At 39.1% G+C, this 19,296-nt stretch overlaps 2 protein-coding genes across 2 annotated transcripts; both read right to left on the bottom strand.

Moving 5' to 3' along the window:
• Positions 1–675: 675 nt before the first annotated feature.
• On the bottom strand, positions 676–6,215 carry LOC308333877 (uncharacterized protein). Its single transcript, XM_080790387.1, has 2 exons — positions 5,454–6,215; positions 676–3,344 (listed from the first exon to the last, which is right to left on the bottom strand). The coding sequence occupies exons 1-2, from the start codon at positions 5,913–5,915 to the stop codon at positions 2,907–2,909; spliced, it is 900 nt and encodes a 299-aa protein (XP_080646513.1). The 5' UTR covers positions 5,916–6,215; the 3' UTR covers positions 676–2,906.
• A 2,891-nt stretch (positions 6,216–9,106) lies between these two features.
• Positions 9,107–18,080, bottom strand: crip2l (cysteine-rich protein 2-like). Its single transcript, XM_080790552.1, has 8 exons — positions 17,968–18,080; positions 15,139–15,233; positions 13,487–13,544; positions 12,797–12,928; positions 12,433–12,501; positions 12,099–12,193; positions 11,344–11,401; positions 9,107–10,184 (listed from the first exon to the last, which is right to left on the bottom strand). Exons 1-8 carry the CDS (start codon positions 18,008–18,010, stop codon positions 10,120–10,122), a joined length of 615 nt encoding a protein of 204 aa, XP_080646678.1. The 5' UTR covers positions 18,011–18,080; the 3' UTR covers positions 9,107–10,119.
• Between the last annotated feature and the right edge of the window lie 1,216 nt (positions 18,081–19,296).

Below are 19,296 nucleotides of genomic sequence, written 5' to 3'. Positions count from 1 at the left end.
AGCTCTATGGGACGTCAAAAAGTCACTTTCACCTAGAAACTCCATTCACACTTTTTATTATTCGGCTTACTGTGGAGACACATGCTGGAACTTTTTACTTTGAAATGTTTTGTAGTTTGAGTTATTTAACTTAAACGCCCAATGCATTCTCAATGGCAATAGCACAAACGTTGGCATGCTACTAGTCCTACATACTTAAACCTACCAACCCCATTCTAGGCTTAGGTTAATCTTACGGTGGACATGTTTGCCTGAAAAGGAATCTTTGAAATGTTTCATAGTTTTAGAAATAGTGCTTTCAAACTTGAGGAATTTATAATTGGGCTCAATGGCAGATATTGGCACATCAAAAAAGCACTTTCACCTAGAAACACACTTTTTATAATTCAGCTTACTGTGGAAAACAGGTCAATATAAACATAAAACATGTAACCCACAACTAGGATGTCTTTATCTTTTAAGTTTAAGGTTTTATTTCTCTTGTTTTATGTTGTGGTTTCAGCACCTTGTAGTTGTAACTATGCTTTGAATGGTTATTCTTTTAATACAAATTTACTTTTCTAGTCAGCTCTATGGAGTGCATATATTCCCTCTAAAACACTAGATGAATGTAACTGTAAAACACAAAACTAACCACTTTGAATATTAATCAATAAACCAAAGAGGCAAGAAAAGTAGGGATAACCAATATTTATTCAATTTAGATTCAACTCTTAAAACCAAACATTTTTTCGAATTGTGGCGTGAGTGTTGACATATCTGAAAAGAAATCATTTTTAAAATACTGCAATAAAATGACAATTCTTTCCTACAATACTACAATTCCCCAAATCTTGGCCACATCACAGCCTCCATGATATAAGACATGGACGTGGTATACTGTAATAGAGCCTTTCACACTGTACATTGTTCACTTTGGGTTAGGAGGACTGCACAATAATGACCAACTCTTATGCTGCTCATGATACATTTTGTTGAATGCTGTATATTGAAGAACATCGACAGATTTTACACACATTTTTCTGTACTTACAAATGTGGACAAGAGGGGAAAATATAATTTGTTGTTTGAATACTTTTGAATAATTTCTCCAACTTGTTTTGTAGTCTAACGATTTTGCACATTAGAATACCCTTGAGAATGGCTGTTGAGAACATTTGTCTTCCCTGAAGAAAATGGAGCACCTTGCAATTGAGAAATTGCAAATTAGTCAGTTTTTCCAAATACTTTTGCAGCCCATACTAGGGTAATGCAAAACACAATGTGAAAAGCCCTAATGACAAGATCCTCCATGAAAAATACAAACTCACATACAGTATTTGGTAAACAACATATCAGTGCTTTACATTAAACTTAACGGTAGAGATAAGTGAAATGAAAATATAGCCTGGAAAACAGTATATAGACACACAAACATCAGTGCTGCAAAGTTAACCACTTGCACTTTTCCCTGGGCATGTCATTATACCAATAATCATTCCAAGATTTTAACAACTTCAACTTTTTTTCCAATAAAAAAAAAAAAACAGATCTTAAAGCTCACAATGTGCTCACGTTTATTGTGAGCTTGTAGATCGTCCTTTTTTGAATTGTGTAAATGAGGCTTATAAGTGCTTAAGAAGAAAGGTAATAGCACTCGGTCTCAAATGCCAGGTGTCTTGCAGCAGTTAACATGATGGAGAAAGAAAGAATCCTTGATTTTCAGACTTTCACATTGTCATTCTAATCTAGACCTTTCACAGGTCTCCCTGAAGGTTATTTGGCCTTCACTGCATAGGCCTTAAAATCAGTCTACCTAAGGCTCACCGAATCCTGGTCTACAATACAAATGAGCACCACTTTCAGGGTGAGGAAATCACCAGCCACATGCTGGTACATTTAGTTGTAGCTGGTAGGTTTGTCTACTCAACACTATCCACTTTGGCAGGTAACCAGCCATGGTTTAGAAGTCCTTTTCTATTCCAAAATCTTCCTTCACTGGTACAATTGTTAAAGTGACTGGTGGAGGAAAAGCTAAAGCTAGCTTCCTACCATGCCCGTGTTGTTTTTAATGTCTTGTGCAAATCTGTAAGAAAATGCTTCTTACATTCAATGTGCCCCGTTGGATACTACGACCCATTTAAAGGAACTGTAAGAAAGTGCCTCCATTTCACGGGGAACATTTTGATTAGCTTCAGTAACAAAACTAGAATCTCAGTTAAAACATGGAAAATATACACATAGGCCTAGGTCTACAATATACTATGTACATTTACACGAGTTCAGTAAAAAAACAAAACTGATTCAACACAAGGCCGTTTTCTCAAAATAATATGTAATGAAAGTTAATGCATCACACTGCTAAATGTAAACATAAATTGGAGACACTCATTTCTACTGGCAACATACAATCTTCAACATTCCTGCCAACCAAGTGAACCAACCTTCTTTTAGTCACTTTGAAATTCTCACTTGCTGATGGGTTCCCTTTCAAAAACAAAAGGGACATATAAAGGCTGGTTGTGACAATGTGATGGTTGGCATAGGTCACCGACACCTTCTGCAATGCTGACACTGCATCTACAAGATGTGTTTACAAAGGCAGGTGGTTAAATTACTTTCTTTGCATCATGAGGAAAAATTTACTATAGTAATAAAACTTCATTATATTGCAGTAAGTTATAGGATAAATCCAATTTCCATAAATTCCAATTTCTGACCTTTTTTTAACTTAACCAATTGTCAGATCGATACCATAGTTTAAAACTTCATTCAGATTTTTTGCCAATTGTCACATAAATATACTATAGTTTAAAAAATTCAGACTTTTTTTTTTGCCAATTGTCAGATATAAATTTGGACAGTTTTCACTATGTAATTTCAGCTTTAAACAAGTATGACTGAATATCACTCATGTCAGACTGCATTTATGCTTTACCCTCGACCTTTAGCAGAGACTTTAAGTGAACAGTCATTTGCTCTCGGCTCCGGTCTCCGTTTTGCGAGGTGTTTTCACCAACCCAGTGACTGGGCGGTTTAGGCAGGACACTTGGCGAGGGGGGCTCGCTGAATTTGGCTCCAGCATAAATCTTCTCGCCTTCTTCTTGGTTCACATGACCAGTGGGGGATATCTCCTCTATCTTAACATTGTCTGTTGAGCGGAGGGGTGTCTTCGGGGTTGAGTAAGGCAGCTTCTGTGGATTGATGGCATCTTTTCTCTTCACAGAGTGAGCACTGCTGGGGGCGGTTGTGCTGTGCTTGCTCCTATGGCTCCGGGAGTTCCGATTTTGCGATATGTGGTGGTCATGTTTCACACCTGGCGGCGTGACCACCCGCTCACATCTCACAGCTTTTGATTTCATCAGCTAGAGAAACACAAAAATAAAAATCAGTTAAAGCTGAAATTCATACCAAAACATAAAGGCAATGACTGTAGCCTGCGGCGCAGACAGTTATTTAGGTAGAATTCTGATGTCCATTTTTGAGGGGCGCTAGCCCCTCCTATATTCAGCTATAGAGTATGCGCGTGACATCAAACCAGGAAGTTATGCGGGAACACCTACTGGGAGCCAAAAAACTACTCTGGCCTTGACAGGCCATACATCCAAACAGAAAAGTCCAATATGATTGCATTAAACGTTAAACTCACTTTGCCATTCACTTTGGCAATGGAGAATTAACTTCATATGTGGACGAGAAAATCGGCTATTTTTGTCCTACAATTCCCATTGACAATGAAGCAAGACAATTAGAGCAAATAGACATGTTATGTCATGATGACATTGATATCAATGAAAACATTGATATCTTGTATACAACTATACCTCTAATTCTTGTTGGTGATAAATTAAAAGTGGCGATACAGAAGACAAATCTTTATATCATAATTGCATCAGGACTCGGAGGCCGTCTCGTGGAATTCATAAAAACTACAGTAATTCATTAATAAATAATTTTCATTTATTGATATTTATTTTCATATTTTTGAGGGGCGCCAGCCCCTCCTATACACAGGTTTAATGTTTGTCTTTAGTTCAATGTTTGTTTTGTAAACGCATTGACAATGAAGGGAACATTTACGTCATAATGTGTCATATTGTCTCTTTGTTAATGGTGTTTAATGTTTGTGTTTGCACCGTTTGTTTCACATCACATCACCTAATCAACATGAGTTAGACTTTAATAGCGCCCCTCACTTCACACGGTTGTGATTTTTTGTTTTACAATATGATGTACGATAAAAGTGCTCCTCACTTCACACAGGTGGGATTTTTGAGGGGCTCCTATATACAGATTTAATGTTTGTTTTAAGTTCAATGTTTGTTTTAAAAACGCCATTGACAATGAAGGGAAAATTTACGTCATCTTGTCACTCCCTAACACAAACATTAGTCATTAAATGCCATTAACAATAAAGAAAATGTAGCAACGTGAGTTAGACGCTTTGTCCATATTTTCTTTTTACAGTCTATGGTTAGACGTTAATATATTAGTGCCCCTCACTTCACACAGGTGTTATTTCCCCCTCATATATATATATATATATATATATATATGGCTTTAATGTTTGTTTTTCAACCATGTTTAACAAAACGTCATAGACAATGAAGAGAAATCTTCATTGAGGACTAGCACCCGTTGCTTAAACAAACATGTTGTAATGATAAGAGCGCCCCTCACTTCACACAGGTGTGATTTTTAAATAGTGTTCTATATCACAAGGGATATTAAAGACCATATAATGACAGTGAAGAGGGTCCTTGTGTCCAATCCCTTCACTATGTAAGCAATAAGTGCATGTATAATTTACAGTTTACACTGATTAAAACAGTGCAATGGTCCTTGCATTAATTGCCAGGCATGTTCATCCGCAAGTGGCACAGTTGTTTACTAACATTTATCGAGACCTCACAGAAGTGGTGTGACTAAAAGAAAAACAAATGTTGGACTGTTAGAATATTTATAATATTCTATAGAGCGTCGCAGTCCCGCCCCCTACCAGGGCCCAGGAAATGATTCCCCGTTCATTTTCCTCAGACATTTCAAAAAGTATTTATTTAAAGACCTTTTGAGCCTCATACAAAGCCAACTCGAGTCAATTGTGACAAATCATAAACACAATTTTTCGTTCCGAACAAATAATTAGAAAGAAGAAAACGGCAAGTTACAACACTTTTTGGGTGTTTTTCTTCTTTGTAATCATTTGTTCGGTCCAAAATGTGTTTGTTGTCATGATATGCGTTTATTATTTATTTTACGTTAAAAAATATTAATTTCGTCGTTTTATTAACGGTTTGTATTGGTTCACAAAAGATACAGAGGCAGGTAGAACTTGCCCTTTCGGGACCCTCAGCTCAGTTACCTTTTATGAATTTTGTACGGCGGTACCGCGGCCGCCGTCCAAAATTAAGAAAAGGTAACCGAGGGTTCCGAAAGGGGCTAAGGACGGTAGAACATGCTGTAGGGCAGGCTACCTCTTTCTTGTTGTTTCCCAACTTGAGGTGATGAGGAGCAGCAGCTGGCTGTGAAGCTGGTTCGGTGTTGGTCTGCAGACACTGCACTGTGGTGGCCCTGGTACTGCACAACGCTGCTATGGTGCCGCCCGAGACGGTATTGTTGTTGTTGTTGTTATGGTTGCTGTATGGGGGATGGTGGTGGTTCCGTGCAGACCTCGTCTGGACGCTGTGGTGTTGATGATGGTGGTTGTGATGATGATGGTGATGAAGGAGATGCTGGAGTCGCGGAGGACAACACGTCGTCGTCTGACGAAGTTTCTTCCCACCTTTCTTCTTCATCGCCTGTCTTGTTGTTGCCGTTTTAGTACCGACGTGATTCAGGCCGTCTCCGTTCAGGAACACCGCGGCGGGAGGCTGCTTGTTCTCGGCGTCGTCGTGGTTCGGTTCGTCGACGTTCTGACCCGCAGGTTCGTCCAACATGACTTTTAAAACGTCAAACACATACAAAGACAAATAAACGGCGGAAGTTATCTACTCGTTTAGCCAGTTAGCTAATGTCGAATCGATGGTTTAGCGGTTTTTTCCACCCTAGTGAGACTTTTTTTTAAATGAAATGCTCTACTATTAGGTGGTCGCGGTGATAAATTGTGTTCGACGTCCCGATAGATAAATTGTTTGTTGATCTCACAGACGCAGACTACAGATCATGGCGCATTAAACGCTGTCGTCCTACTCGTCGTAGCAGCAAAACATTAGCTATCATCCCATCGCCTGCACGGATGTATATGCTGCCTGGGATTGGTCGGTTGATTGGCAGGCAACAGCTGATGGCAAGAGAGAGATAGACCTCTTTTATAGCTCCATCCTTAGAGTATATGGCTCCATCACGTCAGCCAACGTAACCACTAACCACCTTAGTTGATTATACGTAGCCTACTTTATTTAGCTTCCATTAATTAATGTTAAAAACATCAATGAAAATAATTAAAAATAGGCTACATTTAAATAAATGAATAAATCAAAAACACAATTTAACTAGAACTGCACTCTGTCGAGTGCATACTTGCTTGTTGCACACTAGTAGGCTACTAGTGCGCAAGCCGAGCGTGCAAGTACTTTCGACCACAAACTGTCAAATCTCAGTAATGACTACTTGTGCCTGATACGGCAGTGGTGCCAGAATGAAACAATGGTTATTGTTTTTATACACTTCAGAAACATAATGTTGTAATGAATACGTAAGTGACGACTTTGGATGGTGACGTATGTCAATCAGTGCCTCCCAAGACTAAAACATATCGTCATTACGTCACCAACCAATTACACTCTGGCATTGGGTCCTTTAATCCACATATTTCTTACGTCATCATTGAGAGCTATACATATATACTATTATGTATATGTAATTTGTAAATTGATTAGCGGTATACTGTGGTTACTTTGCGCCGTACGCAGTCCCAGCCAACCCGCCACTTTTGATGCGTATGCACCGTCCCAGCAAACTGTGCCTGATACGGCAGTGGTGCCAGATTACATACATGTATACACAGGAGCATTATCATTTAATCCTCCCAACACTAAAACATATCGTCATTACGTCACCATCGAAAACCAATTACACTCTGGCATTGGGTCCTTTAATCTACATATTTCTTACGTCATCATTGAGAGCTAGTTATACATATACACACCATGTAATCTGGTCCCAGCAAATCAGGCACAATTTGTTGGGACGGTGCATACGCATCAAAAGTGGCGGGTTGGCTGGGACGGTGCATACGAGCCAGGCGAAACTATTACTTGCGCACTCTGCTTGCGCAAGTAATAAACTAGAGCGTTGCCCGTTGGCCACTGCGGCACTGCCACTGCATGCCTGCTTAGTTGGAACGATGCAAGTTGGAAATGGATGCCCCACCCAGTTATTATGTCTGTGCCCCTTAAATGCCCATATTTGGAGTTCTTTATCGCATTATCAGGCATGCCAAAATGTGGAATCTGTGCAGATGTCAGAACATCATATGATGTCAGAACAGGCCAGGCCAGCTCCATATATGGAGATAGGGGTGATCAGGTCCAGAGTCCAGGCAGAGGCTTTTGTGCTGGTTCTGGACAACCGGCTATCCGACGGACTCGGGAGTCGGGATTCGACACCGGGCACTGCACTCCCTATGGTGGTGTGGAACGTGTCTGTCAAATTTGAAGTCAGTGGGGCGAACGGTTCTCGAGTTATGTGGATTACAGACGTACACACGTACGTACACGGCCACGCATGTACGTACAGAGACTTGGTGCATTTATAGTTAGATTAGATACTAGACCGGTGCCCGGCTGTAGAGCCAGGACCGGTAACGATGGAAGTTGGAGATCTATGCCCTATGCAATATCCGTTGTACCCGTTCCAAGCATCTGTCTGTGTCCCTTTTATGCCCGTATATGGATATTTCTGTATGTCTCTCTGTGTCCCTTTATATATGGAGTTCTGTGTCAGGCATTCCCAAATATGAAGTGTTGTGATGTCAGTACAGTCCAGCTCCATATATAGCGATATACTGTAAGGGTGATCAGGTCCAGAGCCCGGGCAGAGGCTTTTGTGCTAGTCAGAACCAGCACAAAAGCCCAGCACAGAATTTGAACGGGGAGAACAGTTGTCGAGTTACGTGGATTACAGACATACACGGTACACACGTACTGTACGTGCGGTGCAGTACTTGGAACGATGCAAGTTGGAAATGCATGCCCCACCCTGTTATTATGTATGTTTACCTTTTATTCCCATCTATGGAGTTCTTTGTCAGGCATGCGCAAATATGGAGTCTATGCAGATGTCAGAACATATTTGTGGTGTCCGAACAGGCCAGCTCCACAATGGAACCTGGGCAGAGGCCCTATCTAGAGCCCGGGCAGAGGCCTTTTTGGGGCGGTTCTGGACAACGGTGGGTCCGACCGACTCGGCACCGGGCACTGCACCCCGGGCCCTGTGGTGGTGTGGAACGCGTGTGTCGAATTTGAAGTCAGCAGGGCGGTAGATAGATATGATATGATTTATTATTATTTACTAGTCCAAACTGCTGTTCGTTTTAGTAATTAGGCTACCTGGAAACCAATATGCCAATCACAGCGCGACCATAGACGCGACCGTCTCCCGGAGCTATGGGATAGTCTCTAACCTGTTTATGTCCCCGGGCCGTCCCCTGTAAAAGGGGCGGGTAGGCTATAGGCTATACTATTTTTCATTTGAAGGCAATAATTTGTATACACACAAGTGTTAGTTTCTTTTCTATTACAGTCGAGTAGAACTCTTTACTTTGCCAGGATTTATTCAAAATACCAATGTATTAGATAAATGTCAGCTGTAAAGATACATGTCAGGGTATGCGCTGGTATGGCATGCATTATAAGTGAATGGCAGATCGAGTGGCAAAGTGAGTGACACAGTGAATTTAATGTTTAATTTAATTTAATGATTTATAGTTTGGATTAGGTAGGGATCATGAAACGAATTATATCTCAAACAATGTTTTAAAGATCAGACATAGAAAATGAGGTTTTGTTCCACACCTTTATTGTAGAAAATCTGATTATGAGTTGTACTCTTTCTTAGCTGACCTTGAGTCATTAAACACAACATTCACTAATAATAAACAAAGGTAATATCCTATGTGTACGTATTATTGTGTGCATATTGTCTCCTCAATCATTCTTTTCTTTTGACCCACCGACCCAGGATGAAACCTGGCTATGAAATACTGACAATAAGTTGAAGTTATTTGACTACATAACGTCCATACCTCCTCTAGTCATCACATACAAGGCTACTCATTTGGCAGATGACAAAAATAAAAGAATAATTCAAAGGCAAGTCAATTTCACAAGGGAGGATCTACTGTAGGCTATAAAGATTTGTTTGGTACCAAAAATATATTATAAACAATATACAAATTCAACGTAAACATTTAAATATCCATCCCTGTGATCAAAGTATAGTATATCAATTAATCATGTGTGTCACTGTGTGCAGAAGGCAAATCAAAGAGAATCAGAGACCAGGTGAATCAAAATTCAGAATCACACTCAGTGGGTTGAATGGATTGCTCTCCAAAGTTATTTTCAAATGATCAGGGATTTGGTTGTAGTTGCAAATTTGCTAAATGCAATTGAATTGTATTTTGTAATTGAAAGTGTCGCATGACATTTATTTATCAACACCCAAGTAATGCAATATGGGTATGTCCTAACAATAAAATCAATATCCATACCTCGAGAGATTAATTTGAATCCATACTGTAGAAGTCTGAACATACTTTAAAATTATGAATATAAAATATTACAGTGTGCCAGAAAGGTTTGAGATAGACTTCGATCAACCCTGTTTCTATAGAGCATGTGTGTCTGTGTTCTATGACTTCTTCACAGTAAAATCCTCAGTGTATTATTATTATGCATTTGAAACTCGGAGAGTGTACAGATATAACCAAATTGACCCTTTATCCTTTTGGTTACATGTGCATCCTTGCTCAGCCAGTGCAGAAGGCAGACATAAAACATAAAGTATAAATAAGTGAAAGTGAGGCCTATATATCTAGGAAGAACACCACAGATGAGACATTGGCAGAGGCGTCAGCGAAGCAAGTTATACGGTCTCCCTTGTTTTTTTACGAGTCAGTCTAGTTGGCAGAATTGCTGTTCAGGGCTGTGCCTCCGCAACAGGCTCATCGTAGATGTAGCTGCCTACGCCTCCAGTATTCACACCTGAAATGGAGAAAGAAGTTGCAATGCAAAGAATTCTAATTTATATTAATTAACACAGTAAAAAATGGTGTACAGATGTACCATTTCGTTACATTTGTATCCTCTCAGAGTTACAAATGATTAAATCAACGCAAGGATTTGACAGTGTACCTCTTTTTCATAAGCATGCTGTGGACAGGAAATAACTGTTAAGCTTTGACAATTCAATTTCAACCGTTTAGTGCATAAATCTCCTCCACCATTAAAGAGCTTTGTTCAGCTTCGCTCTGAGCAAAAGAGCAGAACTTCAAGGTCTACTTCACGTGACTGGTGTATCTCTAAATGAGGCTCTTCGATTGCACAATTAGCCTTTTCTTTTAAAGTCACCAAAGAATGAACTAAAGTCCTAGTCAATCTGAGCTTTAAAGATTGTCCCTTGATGCAACATTATTGATTTTATGTTACCAATCTTGTCAGTATTGATTGTAATATTTTATAACGTTATTCAGTAGGTGTTGTTTTGATTTTTGGATTCTGCTTTGTGTTTTGTTGCAGCTATACATGGGGTTGGGGGTAATTTATAATTATTGGTTCACTTGTAGTGGAGATAATGTTTTGTGTCTTATTGTTTCTGTTTACCTACCCAGGGACTACAGAGGGAAATTAGTACAGTATCTAAATCTGGTACAAAGCATTGTTTCTCTTTGCTTGAGATTATTGTATTTTGTACATGGTCCCTGATACAAATGAAATAATAAAATAAATCAAAAGCTATTTATTCTGTAGGCCTATCTGTCACATTGTCTTATACAGTATTGCATTGTAGGCTGCAGCTTCTGTAATCCAATGTAGCATATACTGAAAGGCTGAGATTGGAAGTGAGGTATTCTGTCATGGTGCTTTTTACACCATGTGTCGTCACTGTCGTGTATACTCACTGTACCCAGTGTGGGGGACTTTCAAAATGTAACAGCAATTGATGAATTACAAATCCGAAGCTGCTCTGTGCCCTCTACTAGTGCAGAGGTATATACTAAATCAAATAAAAGTTGAAATAGGGAATTGTAGTCAGGCTGCATTGTTATCAGTGTGCATGAATTAGCTAGAAGCTTAACAAATAAGATAATTTCTTAAACTTATTGTTGTTTTATGGAGGGTCAATGAGTGAATAATAACATACCTTTGGGTCCAAATAGGACGGCATAGCAGGGCTTGTGACAGTAGGGCTGTCCATCATGCTACAAGACAAGAAGAATATTTTCTCAACATAAAAAAGTTTAATCAAAAACATAAATTTAGTATCTGTCAGCACAGCAGTTAGATAATTCTACTTAGAACATAGTCTGTCTATAAGTATTATATTTCTCGTAGTAAAGCTACTGTATTCATATTTCTATATCACCTGCACATGACAGTGGAAATATGTTTATCTCACGAGGACATTAAACTTGACTGCCCTTAAGTCTCAATACAAAAAATGCTTTTATGCTGTGTATTGTAAAACCCAAACCGCACCAATGTTTCGCGAAGCAACTACTTGCTTTTGCTACTTGTTTTGTTGCAAGGAGTTGCGACTAGTTGCATTAGTGAAGTTTGGGCTTAAGATTAGTTATCTTCATGAGGTCTGATTAAGTTACTGTAGGCTAGGCATCGATAGCTATAAAGAAATATAACTATAGATAGATAGAGTTTTTTATTAAAGAAAGTGTCCTACATCAAAAGATGCCCAGCCCACACAGGCTTACAAGACAGTGAAGACACTCACAAAATTTACATACACAATAATACACCATAAACAATAAAAAAAAAGGGGATCTGTTCCAGTATAGTGTTTACTGTTGATACCCAGGGCGGCATGTGTACATTGTGATGCATTGTTGTGACGCTTCTATATACGCTATGTAAACTGAGATCTTTTGAAAATTACGTTCTCACCTCGGCATGGCTGCCGGGAGCCAGAGTCTTACTGCATCTCTCACAGCGCAGACACGGCCTATGCCAGTTCTTCCCCAGGGATGACACCTTCTCAGCTTCATAAACACACACACACACACACACACACACACACACACACACACACACACGCAGGGATAAAACACACACAGATGTGCACCCTCTACTGAAGACATAACCATGACCTTGGTAACAACAATCTGTCACCTATGTAATTAGTCATTGTACTTTTGTATATCCCAGCAAAGAATGCACGCACGAACACACTTGCATGCATGTGTAATTGTGTATGCAGATGGTACACTACGATACTTACCAAAATATACAGTCTTGTTGCATCTTGGACAGACATCGGGGCCTCCAGAAAAAGATGAAAAGCTTGCAGCTTTTGAAAAACATAAAACAGCATTATGTTGCTAGTGAATCTTCTTGCTTCTTAACCTTGCTAATGAATCTTCTTTCTTCTTAACCGTAGGTTATAAGCAAATAATTTCAAACCTTTTCAATTAGTTTACAAGATTACTTTTCCAAGAATACAAAAACAGCAGATAATACAAACTCACAACACATCGCACTTCTACTATACTCAATAATAATGTATACTACTACTGTATGTATACTAGAATACATTTAAAGTACCCAAGACACTTTTAAACATGTTATGATGTCTTGTTTCTTACCCTTCACTGGTCCCCGAACGGGAGCTTTTCTCTCCTCTTCTGGCTTGACATCTGTCTCTGTGGCAACACTGGCAGGGGCCTCATTGACAGGAGTGTCATAGACATATGAACCGGCTCCCCCGATGTTCACACCTACAACACACGCACACGCACACGCACACACACACACACACACACACACACACACACACACACACACACACACACACACACACACACACTTTACATGGTTAGTGTACAGCTTTTCGGAAGGCGTCTTACAAAAGGTTGCTTTTGTTTTAAATAATTAATAATTCTAATTTAGTCACTAAACACTTGCACATGCGTGAAATCTGTCACCCATCCCAAATATTAGGAGCAGTGTTTGCTATTAATACAGTAACTGGGGAGTCTTGCTCTAGGGACGCTTCACTACGTAACGTGATTATGGACATGTACATCACTTTCATTTTGTATTCATCTTAGGAACTTTGCAGACATCATAGATGTTTGTGAATAACTGAATATTATGTGTAAGATCTGCTCATTTTTATTTCCCCTTTCACGCACTGTATTATGACATGCCCAGAATAGGGACCCTGTGATTTGTTTTATAAATAATACAATAATAATAATAAAATAACTGTATATGTAATATGTTGTTAATAGTAACAAAATTACATTTGTTTATAAGTGGAAAGTTAACTATACCTTTTGGTCCATAGAGGGCAGCATAGCATGGCTTGTGACAGTATGGCGTCCCATCGTGCTGCAGAAGCAGGGCAGAGTTAAATAAACACTGCTCTGCTGTGCTGAAGCACTCACTAGTACATAACATTTATTCATTCATAGTTTCTGCATAGAAACCACATTAAAACCAGAGCATGATGCTAACTGTTTCGACAGTGGCTTATTTGTTTCAAAAAGCTTTATGTATTTCAAATTAACTTGAAGTATTTTTGTAAGCAAGTTTCTCCAACTGTACATATTATTAGATAGTATTATCCTCAGTGGGTTGACCGGTCAATCTTAACTTGCATTGACTAGTGGTGTATGAGTGAAAAAGCTAATTCTTCTTCTTTTCCCACATTTAGCATTTCTGTGAACTTTCACTTAATTAAGACTGCAGTTAGTAGAGACTGCAGGTGTGATTCATGGGAGCAGTGCAAGGGTAACTTGATTTTAATTGAATTAGATAGACAGACAGAAGTTTTTATATTTTATAGTACAGTAGGCTAAGACAATTCAATTCAAATTAGCTTTATTGGCATGAGAAAACATGTTTACATTACCAAATAAAGTGTCAAAGGACTTTAAACGCATAGCAGCAACATGGGCTTAAATGTAGCCGTAGTGCACCAATTTCTTTGTATGTGTGGTCAATCAAACAAGGCTTTAACGGTCTCATCAGCTGTACCAGTAGTCGAAAAGCTAGCATTACAGTTGCTGAGAAATGTCTACTGGTCGTTTGTTATCATGTAGCAATGCTAATGGAAATAAAATGTTATCAGCTAGACAGTATCTGTTGGGGGACCCTCTATGTACAAAGGCCTCTTCGTGTGCTCCTGGATCACTCACTCACCAGTTAAGTCATCCAAGCTGCATGACTTGACCAGAATTGGAGCCGTGGCAGACGTCACATTTATCTCAGCAGAGTCAAATAAGTGTTTTTCCTTATCCATGGGTGATTGTGTGTGAGGTGTGTGAGGAACTGCTTATGGCTATTCAAATGTAGGATAAATCCTACTTGCACTCGGTGTGTTTTCCTTTTAAATTGATTTAGAAACATCTTCACTGTAACCTTCAAATTAAAGTCTCCTCTGAAACTATTATTTGGTCGGAATCCTTTCTCCCTGTAGTTTTTCAAACCTGACCTGGATTATAATCTTATAATTTTATAATCTGTAATGTTTTGTGACTGCATCTTGCACAGTTGTGACATTAACTCGTTGACAAATTCTGCACACATACAGACCACACATTCAGACTCATAAGGTACCAGCCACAAGGTTGTGCATGGCTAGTAATAATGGTTTGTTATGACAGTGGCTGGTAGAATATAAAAGCTAAAGCAACATCCATATATATTTATTTTTAATTACTATTTTGGCTGATGGATGATGTTTATTTCCCACTCTGACTAAACCATAACATCTTAAACTATGATGTGCAGAGAATAACGCCCAAGTTGACAAAACACATTACAGAAGTCTTTACTCTTCAGTTCTGTACTTGAACTATAAGCAAAGTCATACGCTGATGGATAGAGGACAGAGAGGGAAATAAACACCAGCCACCATCATTGCACTCTGCCCTGGAAATGCCCTCCAGCGCTATGCAGACTTTTCTCCAGGTTGTCCTACCTCTGCATGGCCCCCTGGATTTAGGGTCTTATTACAGCGCTCACATTTCAGGCAGAACTTGTGCCAGTCTTTCCCCAAAGAGGACACCTTCTCCGCTATGGAAGAGGGGAAAAAACAAGCAGGTATTAACAGGAAGGTCTAGTAGTGATTAGTATGGCTGCTCCATAGAGCATGGTTTGTGTCCTTGATTAAAACACAGAAGCCCCTTTGAGCTGAAAATCCTGTTAAAGAGGGTGAAAGTGAATTGTAAAAAACAAACAAATCTGCTTTTTGTTAAAATGTCAAAACTATATTCCAATTTTCAGGTCAGGATACCAATTTTATCCAGTCAAAAGTGCAGAAAACACTGCAACGATAATTTATCAGCTACAATTATTTTGTGTTCCAGTTCCAATTCTGCCTGCACATTCTACTTGTTCATCATGTATCCTGTGTCTGAGTTCTCGCTCCTGAATGGATAAAATTAGACATTAGAAAGAATGTATTAAACCCCACTGTAAACGCTCTGTTTACCAAACACATCAGCGATGGGAAAGGAGAGTTATTTAACACTTATATTAAGAACCCAGATACATTTTTAAAACAGAGCAGAACCTTCAAATGATAGTAGTTGTCAACCTGCCAACTATAGGCTAGTAGAGTATAGTAACCTTTATATTCGTAAAAGGGTAGGGGTGGTGCAATGCATAAGAAATTGAGAATGTAATGGATTCGTTCCTCACTCAAGAGAATGACCATGGAAAGTATGATCTAGCACGAGAGGCTCTCAGACAGTTATCTGTAGCCCTGTATGTGACCCCATCCAAGAATATCCCAGTAAAGGACCCACCCTCCCCCCAACACCCCTTCACTGGCACAGCCAGATGTGACCTCCTCTTTAGATTGGACTGCCCAGCATTCTGATGAGTGACATTCAAAGCCAGCCTTGGCAAACAATGAACTTGTTAGCCATATAGGGTCGAGTTGAGTGTGTGTTGTGTGATGTACACACAGACATATAGACATGCCATGCATACTGTACAATGGAGAGTGATGAAGTGAGAGAGAAACAGAGAGAGAGAAATAGAAAGTGAGAGATAGAATTGAGATAATGATTACGCCTACTCCTTTTCTCTTGCACACAGTCCAGACTCCCAGCTCATACTAACTACACCATGACTAGACTGCTGTGACTATTCAATTTGAGTATACTGTTCTGTGGGGCTCGTGATTCAACACAATGCTGGTTGTCTCTTATTGAATATCCATAATAAGATCTACTGTACCTGGCAAATATAGCTCTGTGATTGACAGTAGGAGCAAAACGATAATTAAAAAGATGAATGTCACAAGGGGGAGAGAGTCACGTGTCTCAGTCTCTGCCCTCTGAATTACATTACTTCTCCCACTTAGGAATTAGTTTTATACTCATAAAACATAAATTCCACTGTTCTCCTTTTGCTCAACAGTCTTCTTTCTGTGGAGTCTATCATTCCAGGATAGCATGACCATTGTCAGGCCACTTGAACTCTTCACAGTGTTTCTATGAATTTAATTTGCAGTAAAAGTCTTAATACTTAAAAAGTATTAATGTAGATTGGTAAATGTGTGTATCTGAATAGCAGAGCTATAACAAATCCCCTAATGTCCCATTTAAATTATTGTTGAAATGTTTTTTGGGTTTTTTAGGGGATTTTGAGATGTTAAGTTAGTTTCTTCTCCTGGATATGCATTACAAACAGCAAAGGCACAATTAGCCTGCACAATTAGCCTACACAATGAATTGTCCATGTTTTGCATTAAAGAGCTCAAAGAGATCAGATTATGTTTGTTTTCTAGCCCATAGAGACAGTATCCTATGTGGGAGTTCATCAAACATGGCTTACTAAGTAAATAGAGACAAAAAACACTGAGACCAGCCCTTAGAATTATAGATCTATTCATTATTCAGTAAGAAATGTTCGATTCAGGGTGGGGTTTCTTCCTTCATGGGAGCTGTCCATGCCAGTTAGTGCTGAAATTGTGATCCCATTGTTATCAAGAGACCTCAAGGGGAATGAATGGGACCAATTCGATCCATATAACGCTTGGGAGGGAAATTAATTATTCATTACGAAATGCGGCGTGGCGTTGGCAGAAACATGGGGGCTCGTCTTGTGAGACCATAAACTCATATCACCAGGTCGAGCCTGCTGCCTCCAAATGAAAGCTATAAACTGCTGTCAGCAAGTCAGTCAGCGTATTCGCACACAACATAACAATAATGTTGTGTGAACTGCAAGAGCACTAGCCTGCGTTCACTGGCTTACTATAAGCTTACCCAAAGATAGTAAACTCACTATGGCTTGGCCGAGGATGCACCTACGGCTACGTGGTGTCTGTGAGTGGACGATTTGCGGTGTTGTATGATTATTTGGTGTCGTATCCTCGTGTTAATCTTGAACGTTGAACGTAGAAATTTTAAACCATTTGAATATCGAACACTAGGCTATATATCAAGCTGCGAAGCCTGCGATCAGCTGCGCAGGCTGGGATATAATTTGCAGGTTCTTCTCGGGTCCATAAAAAAGCAACAATTAATACGCCACCTATATTTGCCTGATTAAAACCACATCGAACCATAGACTATTAATTGGTCTGTCCTAGCCTACTGAAATAATATACATAAATCTAAATGTGATACTGATACATTTATATGGTGCATGGGATATATTGGTGAAATCCCCAATTCAAACAGTTAAAATACAATCATGATTCTTTGTCTATCTATATCACATAATATGACATGGTATGCTGGTAGAAATACCATAAAATACCATAAAATCTTAACAGAAAAAATCATACACTTACCAAAATAGACAGTTTTGTCGCATTTGGGACATTTTGATGCCATGTTCCATGTATTAAAACCAGGAGAATATGAATTTCTGCTTTCTTCTCAAGTCATTGACAGCAGCACAGACACACACAAGGTAGTGGAAATAAAGCTCATCCTCCCCTATGATCCTCCCTTGCGTTATTCTCCTGGATTTACATAACCCCGCCTCCACGGTGACATCATCTCTTGCAAACGGACATGGTGCTAGTATAACTATGCGTGGTGCATGTCAAAGTAATGCCAAACACTGATGGAAAGAAGAACTACGATTTTAGGCACAATGTTCCATTTCACAATTAGTTTCAAAAATATTTTTTAAATGGTCAATATCTTTAGGAAAATATAGCAGATATGCCTATAGGCCACGTGGTGTGGTGTGATGTGATGCATTGTGAGCTTCTATTTTCAAATATTTTTAATACAAATTACAGATGCATAAAGATTTCAAATAATTGTAATTTTGCCTCTGAGATGTTGTTGAGAAGTATAATGAATTTGTTTGTAGGCCTATAAAGTAAAAGTAAAGTAAATGTACACCTTAAATTCTACCACTGAATGAACGACCCTTTGTTATAATACATTTTAGCTATAAATATACCTCACATTTAGAGATGTTTATCATTGTTATAGTTACAGGTGTCTGTGTCACTATTTTGGAACACTGATTAATCCGGGATGCTAGTGGTGTCTTCTCCCAGACATACATTCATCAAGCTCATCTCTGTCTCCTGAATTGAAAGTCTCTGTTTGTTTTCCTGGCTGCGGTCGTTAGGTTACAGCACTACGCTTAACATGGAATGTCAAGTGATACTCTGCAGATCCCATGGGGCAGTCCGGGCTACTGTACATTCTTCCCATTAAACCAGATTTATTAGGGGATACCTAGTGGATCAACCAGTTAGTCTTTGTGACTCCTTTTCCTGTCTCTCTCTAGTCTACACAAAGCAGAACACAATCAAAAGTCACATAACACAGCTTTAAGTTAAAGGCTCTAATATTATGTCCACCTTCGTACAAGCAATTTGCATAAAAAGAAAAGAACAAAAACAAACACCAACTTGCAAATAGCAAAGGCAAACAAACCAAACTAAGAGATTGATCTTAGATTACTCCAGTAGTTTTACAATTTTTGTGGCTGTGACTACTAAAGAAAACAATCATCACATGTCCATGCATTGTTCCATCCAATATGACATATATCTACTTACTAGTTAGTAACTATTAACCACTTAAACACTGTCATCATCATAACCTTTATTTAAACTCGGAGTACAATTGAGGGGCAAGCCCTCATTTTCAAT

This window comes from Protomyctophum bolini (assembly GCF_963924005.1).
Source record: "Protomyctophum bolini genome assembly, chromosome: 19".
Classification (NCBI taxonomy): Eukaryota; Metazoa; Chordata; class Actinopteri; order Myctophiformes; family Myctophidae; genus Protomyctophum; species Protomyctophum bolini.
Note: the sequence above shows the minus strand (reverse complement) of the source record. Positions and strands in the feature narration are given on the sequence as shown.